General features: G+C 43.5%; 1 protein-coding gene across 9 annotated transcripts in view; it reads right to left on the minus strand.

The window, feature by feature from the left end:
• Positions 1-174: 174 nt before the first annotated feature.
• GLIPR1 (GLI pathogenesis related 1) overlaps positions 175-17,518 on the minus strand; it is a 46,588-nt gene continuing 29,244 nt past the window's right edge. For 3 of the 9 annotated variants that reach the window (XM_070507312.1, XM_014841497.3, XM_070507308.1), the window contains 6 exons: positions 16,969-17,214; positions 9,577-9,656; positions 8,812-8,924; positions 3,628-3,713; positions 554-580; positions 175-451 (listed from right to left, as the gene is read on the minus strand). In XM_070507312.1, coding sequence (XP_070363413.1) covers positions 347-451; positions 554-580; positions 3,628-3,713; positions 8,812-8,924; positions 9,577-9,656; positions 16,969-17,214 — 657 coding nt within the window. In that variant the 3' untranslated portion in view covers positions 175-346. Of the gene's footprint in view, positions 452-553; positions 581-3,627; positions 3,714-4,497; positions 4,644-6,450; positions 7,403-8,443; positions 8,712-8,811; positions 8,925-9,576; positions 9,657-16,968; positions 17,215-17,518 lie in introns of those variants that run through there. The other 6 variants (XM_014841504.3, XM_070507309.1, XM_070507310.1 and 3 more) reach the window with 4 other exon arrangements.

The following is a 17,518-nucleotide window of genomic DNA, read 5'->3' on the forward strand; positions in this document are numbered from 1 at the left end:
GGAATCACCCACAGCTAGCTTGCTCATGCTCATCTTACAGATTGAGAAGCTGAGGCACACAGGGACTGGGTTGTGTACTGACAGTCACCTGTGGCAGCCTGAAAACAATGGTCATTTCACAGAAAAGTAGAAAGTAAAGATCAGTTTATCCCATAGATTTAGGAAGTTGAACAGTTTCTTTTGATCAAAGGTTTATTGCAACAACATTTTTTTTCTGAAATGTTTTAAAATTTGAATTGAACCCAGTTATCTTTTAAAGAGCCATATGAATGTTTATTTTTTTTTTCTGGATTGTATGAGTTCAACAACTAAATATGAGGATATCTGTGCTTGACCCAAATGGTAATTATAACACTGAGTAATAGGATTGGCGGACTAACGATGAGAAAGAGAGAGAGGTATCTGTTACGTGAATATAGCGGCCAGTCTGGATACACGGTAGAGTAGTAACCTGTGAAGTAAACATAAGATATCCTCTTAAATGCTGTTCCTCAGAATGCAGTAACATAATTCAGTAGATCTTAATGAAACAATTTAAGATTTATATACATACGTGTGACTTTGTCTCGCTGTGGGTTAGCTATAAAATCAGAAGAAAGAAAAATTAAAAGAGTAGGCACTGGTGAGGCTTTTGTTGTTAATTTAAAAAGCCAAGTCTCTAACGATAACCACTACCTGTGGCTTTGGCTTCACTGCAGTGGTTTTCAGAGGTTAATTATTCAAGATTTTTTTGTATTGACTGTACTAACTTGATATTTTTATGTCAACTTTTTATATAAACTATTTATATACCACCACTAAAAATGGAAAATCATTTTACACACCATAACCAGCAGATAATAAATATAATTTAAAAATAATTAAAATTAGTGATAGTATGAGGAATTTATTTAAATATTTTCCTGTAAATCACTTCCTCCCTGAGAAGAACGATACTGTTTATGATCAGTCAGTAACAGAAAAAGCTGCCTCCCCCTCACCTGTCCCAGTGTGTCCTCACATTGTCAGTACGTCCTTACATCGTCAGTACGTCCTTACATTATCAGTATGTCCTTACATTGTCAGTACGTCCTTACATCTTCAGTACATCAGTACATCAGTACCTTGTCAGTAGGGCATTTGGCTATGGAGTCATAATCATGCCTCTCCTTTCACTGACCTTTCTTCAGATTTTGACATGCAGAGCACTGGGAAGAAAATCGCACATCTGCCTTAGCCGCCTTGATACTACTGTATTAAAAGAGTCAGACGTCTTTTCCTCATCAGTTCTCCACCAGCTGCTATTGGATTCCTGTGGTGGAATCATCAAGGAGCTGACCCTCTGGGGACTTGTGAGCATCCCTGATCATCATACGTGTGCTCGGGTTTTGTTGATGGTAAATTAGCATGAAGCTGCTGCTGCTGCTTTAACTTTTCTTGGCAGTTATAAAATCAAGGATGTGATGTGCTAGTTACATTTTTTCCTATGTATATATTTTTAAAATGTTAAATATTTCAACTATTGAATATTGAAACACGTACACCCCTGTACTAGCTAAAATCATCTGGTGTGCTGTCTGTATGCCCAGCATAGTTTGCAGAACTGCCCTGATTTGGCCTCTGTGGGTATTTGTTGAACTACCAGCAGTATCCAGAAGCCCACTCCAATGTTTGCCCTGATTTGTTGGAGACGGACTCTGTTAAACAAAAGCTGTATCCTCTAACCCTTACCCTACGCGCGAATCAGCCTGCGTTTCCCTTTATCTGTCTGAAGAGCCCAGGGGCTTTTCACTGTTGGACTACAGCTTTAATTTTCTGAATTTTATCCCACAGGATTAGAGACCATCTCAAGTTAGATCTCCAGCATCAGAAGCTGAAACTCCAGCACTTTTCTCCCTGTTGTCATTGTGGTGGTGGTGGTGTTACTACTTAATCTAGATTTTTAAAGGGAAGGAAAGATTTTTGTAGGAAACATGCATTCAAATTAGTGCTTATTTGCCAGCCAGAGTAGGCACTTTGGATACAAAGGAGAAGTGAATAGGCATAATTCCTGCCTGTTTGTAATTTATAGTCCAGTGGGAAAGGCAGCTAACCAGTGGCAACAATTAAATTACTCTTCAAATAATTTAAAATGATTGTCTCACTTTTCATCACTGATTTTAAAGAAGCATCGTGAAGATTGTTCATGGGCATAAAGACATACCACCTAAAAATGTGGGCATAAAGAGAACACCAAAACTTCAAGAGTAAACTCAAGATTTGGAATTACAGGTAGGACACACTTGGGGACAGATAATGTTTATTCAGTGCCATGGTGTGCCAGCCCCTTGTTCTAAATATAAACATTTCTTTCTTTTTTTTCCCTTGGTTTGTTTCACCACACCTGTGAAAAGGTACTGTTACTGTCATCCGCATTTTATTGTTGAGGAAAGAGGTCCAGATAGTTGCCCAAGGTCAGTGCGTGGAACTAGAAATTGACCTCGAGCACATTGTTTCTAAAACCTCTGGTTTTAACTCCTGTGTTACTGTATACTGCTTAACTTGGAAAAAATAATACTATGCTTTGTAGTGTTGTAGCAACATGAAAGGAGAACTTGAGTTAATATGTCGATACTCTGAGGAGAGATTCCTTGCGTTATGGCTATGTTACCGAGTTCTCAGAACTGATAAGAGTGAAATAAAGAATGGTTGAACTGGGAGAGAAATGACTGGCTTGGAAAGTTAGTCAAAATTGTTGCATATCTGGAGTAAAGATGAGAATTCAGTGTTTACAAATCAGGAAGGGAACAAACAGTTTAAAAGAATTTTATAATTTTAGACCTGGAAGGGACCTTAGAAAACATGTAAGCAATGGAACACTTGCCAAACAAGATCTGTGCAGTGAAACTCTGTCCACGCTATCCTCCCTCTGGTCTAAGTACCCACCCCAGCCCTGGAGCTCGCAGGAGTTCACTTGGTTACAGATGTGAACACAAAAGTACTTACAGGATTTGCACAACTAATAGCTTAATCGAGGCTTCCCATCTTCACCCCATGAGAAAACATGAATTAAAATACTGGGATGGAAGGGAAATGTGTCTGGGACAGGAACCATAGATAAACTCTTGGCCAGTTATGTATTAATACTGCAAAATTACACAATTTTAATAGGAAGTTCACTGAAGCATCCTTGGAAAGTTATCTTTATTGGCTTTCTACACTGTTCTCATTGAATGCTGTCTTGCTAATAAAAAATGCCACATTGCAGCTTTATTTCATTTGTTTAATTCTACAGATGAAAATGCAAGCCTTGAGTGCCCTGGACAGGTAGTATCACAAAATTGAGAATTCTGCTCTTTTGGATATCTTTGTTATACAAATTTTTGATCTTGATGAAATTATCAAATCTTGAGTCTACAGTTTCCAACATCATAGTCATTTTTTGTTGTACTGATAATAGCTAAATAAAAAGGATATCATTTGCTTCTTTAAATTTATCTTAAACGTATTCATTCCTAGGTAGGTAAGTAAACCATTGGTTTGACTGCTACCTGATGCCAGTCTCCCTAAAAATAGCTATGAGGATAAAACAAATGTTTGCATTCTTAACTCTGTAGAAAGTTAAAATAGTTTTGAACACATTATCGGTCGATTGTTCCTTTTACTCACCACAGAGATTGTCCAAACAGACGTCATTATTGGGGCAGGCACTGCAAGTGGATCCTTCCTTATATGGCCAAGTAAAGTAATTTCCTCTATAAAGTAGAAGAAGGCTGTCCATTAGGAAAGATTTTTTTTGCAGTTACAATTTACTATGAATCCTTGATTAAATCCATAGGACGAAAGCCCACAGATTCAGAGGGTTGGTAAGAGAAGTGGAGAGAGAGAAGCAGAAATGGAAGCCTGTTAATGTTTGCAGAGTTTATTCTGTGTGTCTGTGCCTATGAAACTATGTCTTAATCTACATCTCATTTAATTCTTAAGACAAGTCTGGGAAGAAGTCATCTTTATTTACAGATAAGGAAGCTAAAGCTCTAAGAGAGTAAGTAACTGGTCAAAAATCACAGTGTACGTGTCAGAGTCAGAACAAAACCTAGGTTGGTCTGCCTCCAGGGCCTCGCCCCCTCTACTTACTGTCTGCCCTATATGATTACTGTCTTCCAGACACTGTCCATCTTAGAAAAGGTGTTGTGACCCACATCTGCTCTCAGTCTGGCAGACCTCCATAGTGTTATTGGGTAGGAGCCATTTGTAGGGGAACTGCCTTTCAAAAGAAAAGCAGATATGAGGGAATTTCTAAAGTGCAATGTTTTTTCACATCAAAGATGTGATATGAATGATAGACAATAATTACTGAGAACTCCTTATGTGCCAGGCACTGTTCTAAGCATGAATGAACTAATCTTCACGATAATCCTATGAGGAAGATACTTATCCCCACTATATAGGTAGAGGCTGAGGCACAGAGTGTAAGTAGTTGACCAAGATCACAGACTAGAAAGTGAAATAATCCCAAACATTTCATACCCCCATGAATACCTTCAGATAGTAATGATGAGAGGCTGCAGATTTATTTCAGTGAACCTGCCACCGCACTGATCTTTCTTAGAACTGTGCTTTTGGAAAGGAGTTCTTAACTTTTTTGGCACGGCACCCTTTGGCAGCCTGGTGGGGCCTGTGGACTCCTTTCAAAATAGTTTTTAAATACATTAAGTTCGTAGGATTATAAAGGAAGCTGATTAAATCAAAATAGTTATCAAAATGTTAAAAAAATTTATGATACGGTAATATGTGCTTCTCTATTAAGTATTAAATAAGACCTAGCAGGGAGCTAAAAATTACAGCAATTTCAAAGCAGTGATGAATAAAACCCATATTTTGAGATACCGGCAGCAACTGGAATGTGAGATGAAAATAGCTGTGATGTTTAGTGTCACGGGTGGTACTGGTACGACTGGCGAGTTATCTTCGCGCAGAATGAAATGTTCCTTTCAATACAAGTGAGTGGAAATAAAGATGTAACTTTTCTAATCCAAGTTCACGGACTCCCCTCCCTGATACTATACACTTACCTCCAAAGTTAAGAACTTCTTTAGAGACGTTACTTTATGTTAACACCTCATTTCCAAGCCAAAATACAGGTTCTAATCTCATTTGGCTCCAAATGAATTTAGCTTGTTTCAGAAATTAAGTTTACCCTTGTGCTTACTCTACATCATGGGAAATAGTCTAAGGAGAATAGCTGAGATTCTGATCATTATAAAAGGTGTCCAAAATGGACATTAATCATTGGAATATCTTTCATTGTTAACAAGCACTATACTCATTGAGTGGTTAAGTTCTAGAATGTTTTTAATAACATCATTTATGCTGCTTCATTCTTTGCTTAATCGTGCATTCCAAACTATAAGGAAGAGGGAAAAACTGCTACTTCAAGAAAGGCCTGGGCTGTCTGGATGGGAGTGAGGAAGACAAAGGGGCCTGCAGGGTTCTGCCCCATAAAACAGTAGGAAGATTGAGTGTTTCCCCTCGCGGCCTGAGAGAGAAAGGGCTGGGACTCTGGGGAAGAGAAAAGACAGATCTTGAAAGAGAGAGAGAAATATGAGTAAGGGCCCCCAGGCAGTGCTGGCCCAAGTACACTGGGTACTGTTCTCTGTGCTTGTCCAGCTCGTTACCTCCCCTTCTGTGCTATATCCTCTCCCAGTAACTCCTCTGAAGGTCCGCTGGGTAGCCTTGTTAGGTGGGCCCCCGAGAATGAAGAAGAGACTGTCTGTGCTTTGGATCATGCAGATTGACAGACCTGATGCAGCCGGGAGGAGAGGGATTGAAACTGTCCCGGGCAGTGGAAACGGGCTGAGGGCTTGAGGGCCAGGCGGCTGGAGAGTGAAGCCCCCACTTCCCAATCTAGGAAATACCGGGGGCGGATACCAGACTTCTTAGAATTATATGGAATCGGGGCCTATGACTTTGCACGGAGAAGAAAAACAAGCTCAGAAGGCAGAAGGGAGCGAGGACATTCCTAACTGGTCTCTGCTCCCCGCCATGCCCTCCACTCCATTCTCCACGCTGCTTGCAGAATGACCTCCAAAGTTAAAGCACGTCCAGTCACTCCCTTGCTTTAAAACTTGGATGGCTCCCTCCTGTGATGTGATAGTGAAATTTGCACTGGCCTGCACAGCCCTCAAGAGCCCAGCTGCCTCCCTTCCCCTAGTGTCATCCGTTCAGTGGGCTGAGCACCCCTGTCCCTTCTGCAGGCCTCTCCACAGGAGCTTTGCCGCCGTTTCCTCCACCACCTCTGTGCCCAAAGCTCCTCACTCGTCTGGTTCCTCCTCGCCCCTTGTGCCTGGGCTTCCATACATCACAGAAAGCCCTTCCCTGATTGTTCTTCCTCAGCTGAGGGCCCTGCCTATCGATAGTGTCATTACAGTGTATGTGTATTTCCTTCATCACTCCCATCATAACAGAGTTATTTCATTTGTATTTTTATTGTTTATCTGCCCCATAACTATAAGTTCCATAAGGGCAGGACCTGTGTCTGGCTTGTGCCCCTTTGAATTTCAGTGAACAAATATTTGTTAAATAATTGAATGTATGGATGCATTTATTTGTATGAATAAATGAATGTTACTCAATCTTTGTAGATGCATTATAACTGGTTTTAAAGTTTTACAACTTAATATTATTTATAACTCTGAAGGCAATTAAAGTGAGTCTAAACCAAGAGAATTCACATTTGCACTCCGTTATTACAATAATAATAATTATGTATACTTCTTAAACCACCACCATTGCCAAGCATGGCATGTAGTTGGTGTTTAACATAGCTTTCTCATGTAATCTTCATAGCTACTCAATAAGTAGTAAGTAGGTGCTATTGTTAACCTGACCTTTTAGAAAGGAAACTGAGATTCAGAGAGTTTAAGTAACTTGCTCAAGGCCACACAGTAAGTGAACTAAAGTAGTAGGCCTCAAGAGCCTGTTTCTTAACCATTAAGCTATAGAAATGTCATGAAAAGTTCCCATTGATTGACTTGTGGCTTTGGCCAGTTTTTCCTGGGTTTCCCTTACTTTCTGACTCAGGGGTTTTAAGTCAAAGCTGTTATCTTGTGAACAACACCTGATTGTAGTCCCCTCACTCCCGCCCACTCTCAGTCAGACTGCCGGGCAGCTCCTCTGGACATCGCTTCAGGGAAAGAGAGGCTGCTTCTGGCAAATCTCCAGGAATTTTGACGATTGGTAAAATCCAACGAAATTCAAGCGCAACGAATTGAAGAAAAAACTGTTACATATATGACAAAGGGTTAAAATAGAAACAACTACCATAAACCAATGAGAAAGTCACTCTAGGAGAAATGAGCAGGCCGCATGCTTCCCAACAGGAATGTAAGCGGTGGAAATGTGTCCTCACTAGTAGTCAGAGACGCTGAAGAAAACACACCATTTTCTATCAAATTAGAAAATACTGAAAATTAGAATAGTACTGATGAGGTATGAATTGATATAGTAACAGTGGAGGATAACTTGGCAATCAGTATTGAAAAAGATTAAAAATGATCACACCTTTTACTTAGTGTGCCATTTCCAGGAATTGTAGGGAAATAAATGTGACCAGAGACTTATATACAGGGTTGTTCATCGTATATTCAAAGGAAATACAGGGAACAATCTAAATTCTGCAGTAGGATGAGCGCTTGTGTGAGCATCAGCCCAGACGTGGGAGCGGCCAGCCAGGTGGCTGTCCAGCTGACGTCACCAGTGCGGGCCCTGGGCAGCTGCTCACCCCGATGGGGCCTCAGTTGTCTTATCTGCATAACAGGCAGTAACACGACCTCTCTCCCAGGCTTTCTATGAAGATTAAGTCAGTCACTACATGAGAAGCACTTAGCACAGTGCTTGGCACGCGGTAAGCATTACACAAGCATCATCTCCCCCTGTTTTTATAACCATTGAAATCATGTCTGAAATTGTAACGAATGTGAAATGCTCGTGGTATAACTTTTAAGTAAAAATAGAAAATGTTGGGGGCTGGCCCAGTGGCGCAGTGGTTAAGTGCACACGTTCCGCTTCTCAGCGGCCCAGGGTTCGCCAGTTCGGATCCTGGGTGCAGACATGGCATCTCTTGTCAAGCCATGCTGTGGTAGGCGTCCCACATATAAAGTAGAGGAAGATGGGCACGGATGTTAGCTCAGGGCCAGTCTACCTCAGCAAAAAGAGGAGGATTGGCAGCAGATGTTAGCTCAGGGCTAATCTTCCTCAAAAAAAAAAAAAAAGGAAAAAAGAAAACATGTATTTCTAGTATGACCTCATTTTTGAGTTTGTGTCTGATGTGTAAGCACACATATCTAAGTTTAGGAAAGTTGGGGGATGTCATGTGTCTTCCCCGTTTTCCGAAAGGAGAAAAATTGTATCTATTTCAAAAACAAAACTGTCAAAAGTAAATGAAATAAGTTATATAAATTGAGGAATTCAATTGAGTTATTTTTGTTTTGAAAATTGTGTAAAACTTGCCCAGTTTTTAATAAACCAATAAATATAAAGTAACATCAGTCCTCCCATTTTGTGACATCATTACCATATCCAGTTAATCTCTGTCCCTGAAAACATTTTAGTCTTTGCTACTCTGAAAACTGTGTGCGTGCGTATATGTGTTGTTCACAAAGGGTGTGCATACACACACACAAACACACAAACCAAGAAAAATGTACCAGAATCTTAATGGAGTAGATCTCTGGGCAGAGGAATAGTAATTTCCTTTTTTATACTTTCTTTATTATCCAGATTTTCTATAATGAAGGTAAATACTTCTAAAATAGGTTTTAAAAACATTTTCAGAAAGAAGATTTGGGCACTTACGCTGGTCCGTAGTTGCATATAAAATGTGCTCCATTGGAAAGACCTTCAAAGCCAGAAACTTTAAGACAAAATTGTACTGCACAGCCAACTTTGTAACTATCTGCCCAAACAACCTAAAAAAAAAAAAATGAGTTGTAATGAGAGACAATAAAACGGGGAACACCTGAGTGCGATGAGGCCTCACGCCCGCTGGACATCCGCCCTGAGGAGGTGGAGCTCAAAGTCCAGGGGAAAACAAGCCCTGCAATTATTATCACTGGCGAGTGTGAGAGGGAAATATATAAGCAATAGCTGAGGATGGATGTTGACAGCTGGTGCAATGAAGAAATGGAACAGGACAACACGCAGAGCGACTGCCGGGCGGAGGGCTGCGTCGACTCGGGTGTTCAGCGCTGGGGGCCGATGTCTCTGCAGGAGGCGCCTCAGGAGGACTGAGCAGGGGCCCTCTGCGCTGGGGAACAGCGCTCTGCGCAGAGGGGTGCGAGGGGCAAAGGCCCCGGAGGGCTCTGCTGGGACGGTAGAGGAGCAGGAGGAGGGCGAGCAGAGCTGGGATCCAACGAGTGAGCGGGAGTCGGAGGCAGTGAGGTCAGGACAGAGGTGCAGGCCGTGGGGAATCTTGTGGGTCAGGAGTGATATGCTCTTTTCCACAGCTTAGAAAGATCACTTTGGTGGTTATGAAGTAAAGGGACTGAGAAGAGCGAGGCAAGAAAGATGGAGTTTGGGAGGCTGTTTCAGTGGTACCAGAAAGAGAAGACGACGACTCACGTGGACGATGGTGGGGGCGTTCCAGAGATTTCATCAGGCTCACGGGTCAGCTTAGAGGGAAAGCTGAAGGAGTTCCTTTGCTTTGAGGGTGCAGTAAGAGGGACAGAGAAAAATCAAGTTAACGTTTTGGCCCTGAGCAAGATTTCCCGCGACGGGAAGCTGGGGCAGGAGGCCGTGGGCGAGCGCGGCCAGGGGCTCTGCTCAGGCCGAGTCACGTCTGCGATGCCTGTTAGACGGGCGCGTGCAGGTCCACCGGGCTGCCGGGTGTGACCACCTGCAGCTCAGAGCGCAGGTCCAGGCTAGAGATGCAAATCTGGAAGCCACGGGCTTCCAGTAGATCACCCGGCCAAGATCATAGCCAAAGAAAGTGAAGGAGAGCGGGGTAAAGAAAAAAACAGCCGGCAAAGCAGAGTGAAAAGGAGTGTCAGCGACAAGGCAGGGACAGAAGGCCACAGTCCGCTTCGGGACAGGGCCCTGACCGGAAGGGCTGCACACTTGGTTGAATTCAGCGCTGTCACACAGTCGAGCACTTTCCTCCGATTTCTAAACACGGGCCTCCACATTTTCGTTTTGCACTAAGCCCACAGATTGTATAGCTCGTCGTAAAAGCCTAAAGAAAAAGGTATTTAAAGAGCTCGCTCTGGAGATAAGCCAGCAGTTAAATGCACTCCTTTTTACAGTGATACCAAACTGCACTTTAAATTACTGTTCCTCGTAAATGTTGTTTAGCAGTTTTGTGACCGGACTTGTGCCGACTCTGCGGGATGCAGGGGCGACGAGCGGGAGCAGTGGGCGCCTCCGCAAACGTGCAGAGACGCAGTCGTGGCAGCCGCCCAGGGTTTTGGCCACTGTGAGGGGGCGGAGGGTGCTGCGAACTCCTGCGCGGGCCTGCTCTGAGCCAGCGGGGCTGAGCGGGAGCCCGCGGAATCTCCAGCAGAGGGCGACGCCTGTGTGGGCCCAAGGCGAGAAAGACTCCGATCGGAGAAGGCCAGGGTGGCTGCCGAAAAAGATCGTTTCCTTTAAAAAAATCAGCAGAAGTTCCTCCCTGGGGAGAGAGGCTAGAGCAAAAGAAGAGGAGCTGAAGATGGAGTCTGAGCTTCTCCAAGGCGTGAAGGCGGGGTAGGAGGTGGGCAGTGGCGACGGAGCGGGAGGGCAAAGTGTCAGGGAGGCCGCTGGGCTTTGCATTCTGTCCTCCTTGGTTGGGCAACTGGGGAGGAGCTGGGAAGGCAGCTCCTGGTCCCCCGAGGAGGAGCAAAGCTCTGCCTCGGCCTGGGCGGCGCCCTCCCTGCTCCCGGATGGAAGTGGGGCGCTTCCCTTCACACCCGGTGCCCCGGAATCGCCTTCGGGGAGCTCCAGTTCACCCAGTGCTCGGCCCCTCTCCCACTGAGAGGCCCAGCTTTATGGCTAGTGTCCCTCAGGTTCGACCCGGTACTTTTACTTTCCAATCATTTTTGCATTTATTTTAAATATTCTTAATTTCTATCCACTGCATCTCAAAGTGATTTCACCTGAGGTGCTTCATTTAAAATGCAGATTTCTGGGCCCATCTCAGTCCTACTGGAAGAGAGTCACTGGAATTGTCCTTGAAATCTGCACTTTTAAAAATTGAGATATAGGTGACATATTAGTCTCAGATGTAAAACATAATAATTAGATATACATATATATTGCAAAATGATCACCACAATAAGTGTAGTTAACATCTGTCACCACACACAGTTACAAATGTTTTTTTCTTGTGATGAGGAAGAACTTTTAAGATCTACTCTCTTATCAACTTTCAAATATACAATACGGTATTGACTATAGACACCGTGCTGTACACCACATCCCAGGACTTATTTATTTGATAACTGGAAGTTTGTACCTTTTGACTCCTTGACTCATTTTGCCCACCTCCCACTCCCCACCCCTGGCAGGCACCAATGTGTTCTATCTATGAGTTTGTTTTTTGTTTTTTTTTTGATTCCACATATAAGTGAGATCATACAGTATTTGGCTTTCTCTGGCTGACATTTCACTTAGCATAATGCCCTCAAGGCCCAGCCACGTTGTCGGAAAAGGCAGGATTTTTTCTTAAAGAAAATGTGGTATGTATATACAATGGAATATTATTCAGCCATAAAAAATGAAAGCTGTGTTTTACAAGTTTCTCACGTGATTCTTATGCATGCTAACTGGGTACAAGGTTGTCTGTGTTCCTTTTACTATCACCTTAGCACAGTCAGGCACTGCATGATGACATTTTGGTCAACGATGGGCTTCAGATATGACAGTGGTCCCACAGGATCAGTACCATACAGCGTAGGTGTGAAGTGGGCTGTACCATCTAGGTTTGTGTAAGTGCACGCTGTGATGTTCGCACGACGATGAAATTGCCTAACGATGCGTTGCTCAGAGTAACCCTGTCATTAAGCGACACATGACTATAAATCACTGTCTATTTTTATCTTTTGGTCGGTGAATACGTTCTTCTGGTGGTGTTGTATCTCAAATATTCTCAATCTTTGGGTTCCCCGCCACTTTTATGTTTTATGCTATATCTTTTATTGTACTTTCTTCTAGATTTCTGGTCTCTTTTTCCCAAGTGTGCAAATGTTAATTACTACTCATTTTGTGTTTTAGATGGTCTCTTTTTTTAAGTCGGGTTGTAATTAACATACAGTAAAATCTACCCTTTTTAGGGGTGCAGTTCTATGAATCTTGATAAAAGCATGTAGTTGTGCAGTCATCACCATATTCAAGATCTAGAAATTTCCATCACCCCACAAAGTTCCCTTGTGCCCTTTGTGGTTAGCTCCTATCCCACCCCAGCTCCTGGCAATCACTAATCTGTTTTCTGTTCCTGTAGTTTTGCTTTTTCCAGAATATTATACAAATGGAATCATTTTAAATGCAGCTTTTTCAATCTGGCTCTTTCACTGAACATAAGCATTTGAGGTTCATTCACGTGTTGATCATAAGCAGCCACTCCTTTTTATCGCTGACTAGTATTTATCGGATGGATGTACCACAGTTTATTTATCCATTCAAGCTGGTCTCTTTTTAAAAGCTTCATGGGCATTGGGTTCTGGGTTAAACTAGTGGGCTCTGAAGCTACAAAGACCCAGTTCATATTTCAGCTCAGCCACTCCCTCTACGACCTTGGCCTTAGCTGCCTCGTCTATAAATGATAGCGGTGCCACAGGCTTACTTTACCATTTTAAAGGGGCTAAGAAGAAAGTGCTGAGAATCTAGCACTCGGCAAATGTTCATGTGTTTTTCCTCTTACAACTAATTTTGTTTTCCTTTAAAATTTTTGAAATCTTTGGTTTTTTATTAGGCTGATTTCTGTTGTATGTTTCCTTTTCATTTCTTTTATAATGGTAAACAAAAAACATAATTATAAAAAAAAATAAGAGCTACTCGTTATTGAGAATTTACTTAGCGCCAAGGCGGTTTTCCGTGCAACATCACATCTGGCCTCGCAGCACATCAATAAATAGGGATTCCCTGTTTCTAGAGAGGAGACGTGACCACGAAATCCTGGGAGGACAGTCCACGCCCTAGGCAAGGTACCTTCAGAGCACCTTCCCTTTTGGCAAAACCGGGAGCAACTCCACACCTTTCTGACACAAACACAGTATCTGGGCACCCAGTGTGGCCGTCAGTGTGGTCATCTCTCCTTCTAGCTGACAAACCCTTCCCATCGTCATCTTTCAATTCTCAGTATGAGTCCACCTGGCTGATTAAAAGGCGTATGCAGGTAACACTGCAACACATATAAAACCAGCTAGAGAAACCTGAAACAGGTCACACTTCCATTGGTTCTGTGAGTGTAAAAATTACAAAAATTTCAAGAGGGTGGGGTAGGGTGGGGATAAAAACAAAAATGGATCAGTAGTGCCATCTAGTGGGCATTTTTACAGCACTACCAAACCCAAGCGGCTGCCCTACTAATTGAATAATCTTTCATATTAACGTACCAAGATTCTTCCACAATGCAGATCCGCCTCTAGTGAAGACAGAGCTAAAGTGTGTGTTAACAAGTCAAGAAATATCACACCGTTATGAGGTCATAATGGATCTGAAACTACTGTCTTTGCTCCATACAACCACCCTTCACCGGCCAAAACCTGATAATAGCTTGCTTTTTATTAATAGAAGATGAGGAGAAGTGGGGGGTTATAATACCCCTTGAGGTAATTTCCAGCATGAATTTCAAACAGAACTGAGCAGTGTTGAATCTCCCAGCAACATTTCTTGCAAGGATGAAAACGGAAGTCTTTAACCAAGCTATCAGAGTCTTCTCCCAAAAACTGGTGGAAAACCAGCTGCTGGAAGAGAGCTAACTTTTGTTCAGTGCCTACTAAATACTAGTACTTTCCTAGATAATTGATATACATTCTATTATTTAATCCTAAAGCATCCCTGATATTCGAATCCCGACTCTTCCTCTCACTAGCTCCATGACATTGGGAAAACGACTTCTTAACCTCTCTGAGCCTGTTTATTCCCCATGGGTAACAGCACCTCTCTTAGAGGTTTATGGTGGGAACTGAAGAGAGCTAAACACCACGTGACTTAAAAAATGGTTGCTCCTGCCCCGTCTCCCCAGACCCACGGGTCCCTGGGCACGCTCCCCAGGAGGAGGGCCCCTCTTCTGAAGAGGCAGCAGGATGTGAATGCACTGGTTAGGCTCACTCAGCTTGGGCTCTGATACCTAGATGTAAGGAACTGGATTTTAGGAAATGAGTTTTCTCATGTCCAAAACCTTAGCCCTCCATTTTTTCCCTAGACATAGGGGGAAAATTTACCAGCAAGCTCAGTTAATTTTGGGAGGCCCGTCTCTGAGATCTCGGGCCCAGATGCCATTAGCTCGAGTTTCCTCCTCTTGTTCTGACCCGCTGGCATGAGGGCCGCGGAGGCTCTCGCGCAGTTTCCGAGCCCGCTGTCAGTGCACCGTCTCTGCCCTCGGTACGCCTGCGTGCCGAGCTGCCTGCCATTCTTCGGAAGGACAGGCCCAGCCGCACACACGGCACACCTTCTACACCTTGTTCGTTTTGCCTGGAGCTCTCTTCCCTTTCGTTTCCACTCAACAAACGCTCACTCAGTTTTCAAGAACCAACTCACCCATCTCCTGCTGTGAGCCCATCTCCAGACCTCCCTTTGGCCGCATGAGTTGCTCTGTCCTCTTTGCTCACACGGCACCTCGTCAGTTTCTCCAAACTGCACCAGCCACTGACACACCTCTCCCAGGAGAAGGTCAATTCCCCAGGGTCAGGGTCCCTTCCCACTGCGCCCCTCATTCCCTCCCCCCCCCCCCACTCCTCCCCTCTTCTCTGCAACTGGACTCACCAGTAGAGTGCTGGCACAGAGGCTATTGTCTCAGGTTCCGTTTTCCAGGCATCTGGACTAAGACACACGACCAGTGCTTACAGAGTGCCTGGGATAGGACTGAGGCTTAAATCTGACTGAAGGCGAGTCGGCACCCTCAAACTGACATTGCTGGAGATTTAAACACCACAATGCATAATGGTATCAGGTACCACTCACAGGCAATCTGGATTTAGCTTTCTTGCCCTCTAGGACTTGTGGGAATCCAACAGACTTTACTTTCTGGTTAAATTTATTGTAAACATAAACCAAAATTGACGCTTTACGGGAGAAGTTGAGGGGAGACCTTATTTTTATTTCCAAGAAAGGGACCAATGCTGCTGCTGATTTGACAGTGACTCTTTGCTTACAGGACTCCCGAGAGGGAAACGCCACTGAAATCAGTCCTTCCCTCTCAACATTGTCATCTCCTACAACTGTGCCAACGTGTCTGCCTGTAACGACACTGTGAGAGCAGAGGCTCTATAAGGCTGAACTCTACCGAGAGTGTTTCCAACATTTCCTCCTGAAAAACATCTAAGATTCTAAGTTAACTGCCTTGTTAGAAATGTTTTTGCCCTCATACCTCATTTCAACAAATTTTTGTACACTGAAACCAGTCAGGGGGTTGGCGGTGGCGTAGTGGTTAAGTTCACGGGCTATGCTCCCGCCGGTTTGGATGCTGCCTGTGGCCTACGCATGGCTCGTCAGGCCACGCTGTGGCGGCGTCCCACATGGAGGAACTAGAATGACTACAACTAGGCTACACAACTATGCACTGGGGCTTTGGGAAGTGAAAAAAAAAAAGAGGAAGATTGGCGACAGATTTTAGCTCAGGGCCAATCTTAAAAAACAAAACAAAAACCAGTCAAACACAGGTTCAGCACCTTTAGTTATTAGTTTGACAAGGACTGCCAGGAAATAAAAATAAACAACGTGTGGCCAGGATAGAGAGGCAGCATTTTAAGACGACTATAGATGACGCTACTTAGGGATTTGTTTCTGTCATGTTGCAAACGTGAGTAGGGTGAGGAAGCCAAAACCAGCTTGAGTAAAAGACAAAATCGCAGTGGGAGGCTCCCTGTTGGCTACTGGGACTAATGCTGTAGATTCTGGGGGCAGAACAGCCACTGGATGGTTTATACAAGTTGACATGTTGGCCTCTCCATTGGGGCTTGGACTGTTTTGTTTTTGTTTTTTCCTCCTCGGGTGGCACATCATAGGTTCTCAGTCCATGTTTGAAAGAATAAGAGGATATGGAAGCATCAATAAGAATGAGAGGCTTGGGGCTGGCCCCGAGGTTGAGTGGTTAAGTTCGCTCGCTCTGCTTTGGTGGCCCAGAGTTCGCCGGTTCAGATACTAGGCATGGACCCACACATCAGTCATCAAGCCATACTGTGGTGGCATCCTACACAGAACAACTAGAATGACTTACAACTGAGAGATACAACTATGTACTGGGGATTTGGGAGAAAGAAAAAAAAGAAAGAGGAAGATTGGCAACAGATTTTAGCTCAGAGCCAATCTTCCTCAGCAAAAAGCATAAAAAAAAAAGGAGAGGCTTATTTCTCCCAATTTTATAGTCCCTAAACAATTGCCTCAAATTTCATAGAGAACTCATACCTGGAAATCCATTCACTTAGAAGGTCCTTTGATTACTCACAAATGGAATAAATTCCCCTGAGAAGACAGCTGTTGTCAACATTGTTCAAAGTCTACCCAGATATTGGTGGGCCTCACATTTTACCTATGTCCACATAACTGATTTCTTCAAGCACTATCTCCTCTGGTATTGGAGTCTATTCCATGTATTTAATTTTTTACAGTAAATTTTAAAATTTAGACGTTTAAATTACTTACTTACTTACTTTAAAAGTTTACTTACTTTACTTACTTTAAAACAGTTCATTTTTTAAACCCCTACTCTGTCATATTGACAGATGCACTAGCTTACTATATATTTTCTTTGCACCAGATTCCAGTGTTCTCCTCACCCTTGGAAAGATGGTTTCGAGGGAACATAGGGCCGATACTTACCTGAGTGTAATGGCCGCAGACGTTGCTGCATTTCCGAGTCTTGAAGTCATAGAACTTACTTTCGTTGTACCAGGCTGTGACAGCTGAAGACACAGAAAACAGAGACAGAGACCCAGTCCAGATGTTTTCTCCCAGTGAAGTGAAATTTGGGTGCAGCTTGTGGGGTGGCTTCAGCCGTGTATTATGTGAAAATTGACAATTTCTTGCCCACGATTTTGCAATTTGGGCTAGTCCTGGGTCCCAAGTCTGCGAAAATAAATATTAAACAACAGGAGGGTCAGGAATGGAAGTGATACCCACAGCGTAAGTGGAGTGAGCAAAGTGGGGATTGAAATGGGATGAGGTGCGATGACAGAGGTCGGGGGAACCACAGACGCAGGTCCCGCAGGAGTGTGCTCTTCAACATGGCCTCAGGCTGTGGAGACCCGGGTGATCTCGTTCTGTGGAATCTAGAATCTAAGTTAGGGACACAGACCAACATTTCACTGAAGGCCCATTCTGTGCAAGATACTGGACACTGTGTTTCACATACTTTATGTAATCTGCTAAC

The sequence above is a fragment of the Equus asinus genome, chromosome 4 (assembly GCF_041296235.1).
Source record: "Equus asinus isolate D_3611 breed Donkey chromosome 4, EquAss-T2T_v2, whole genome shotgun sequence".
In the NCBI taxonomy this organism is placed as follows: Eukaryota; Metazoa; Chordata; class Mammalia; order Perissodactyla; family Equidae; genus Equus; species Equus asinus.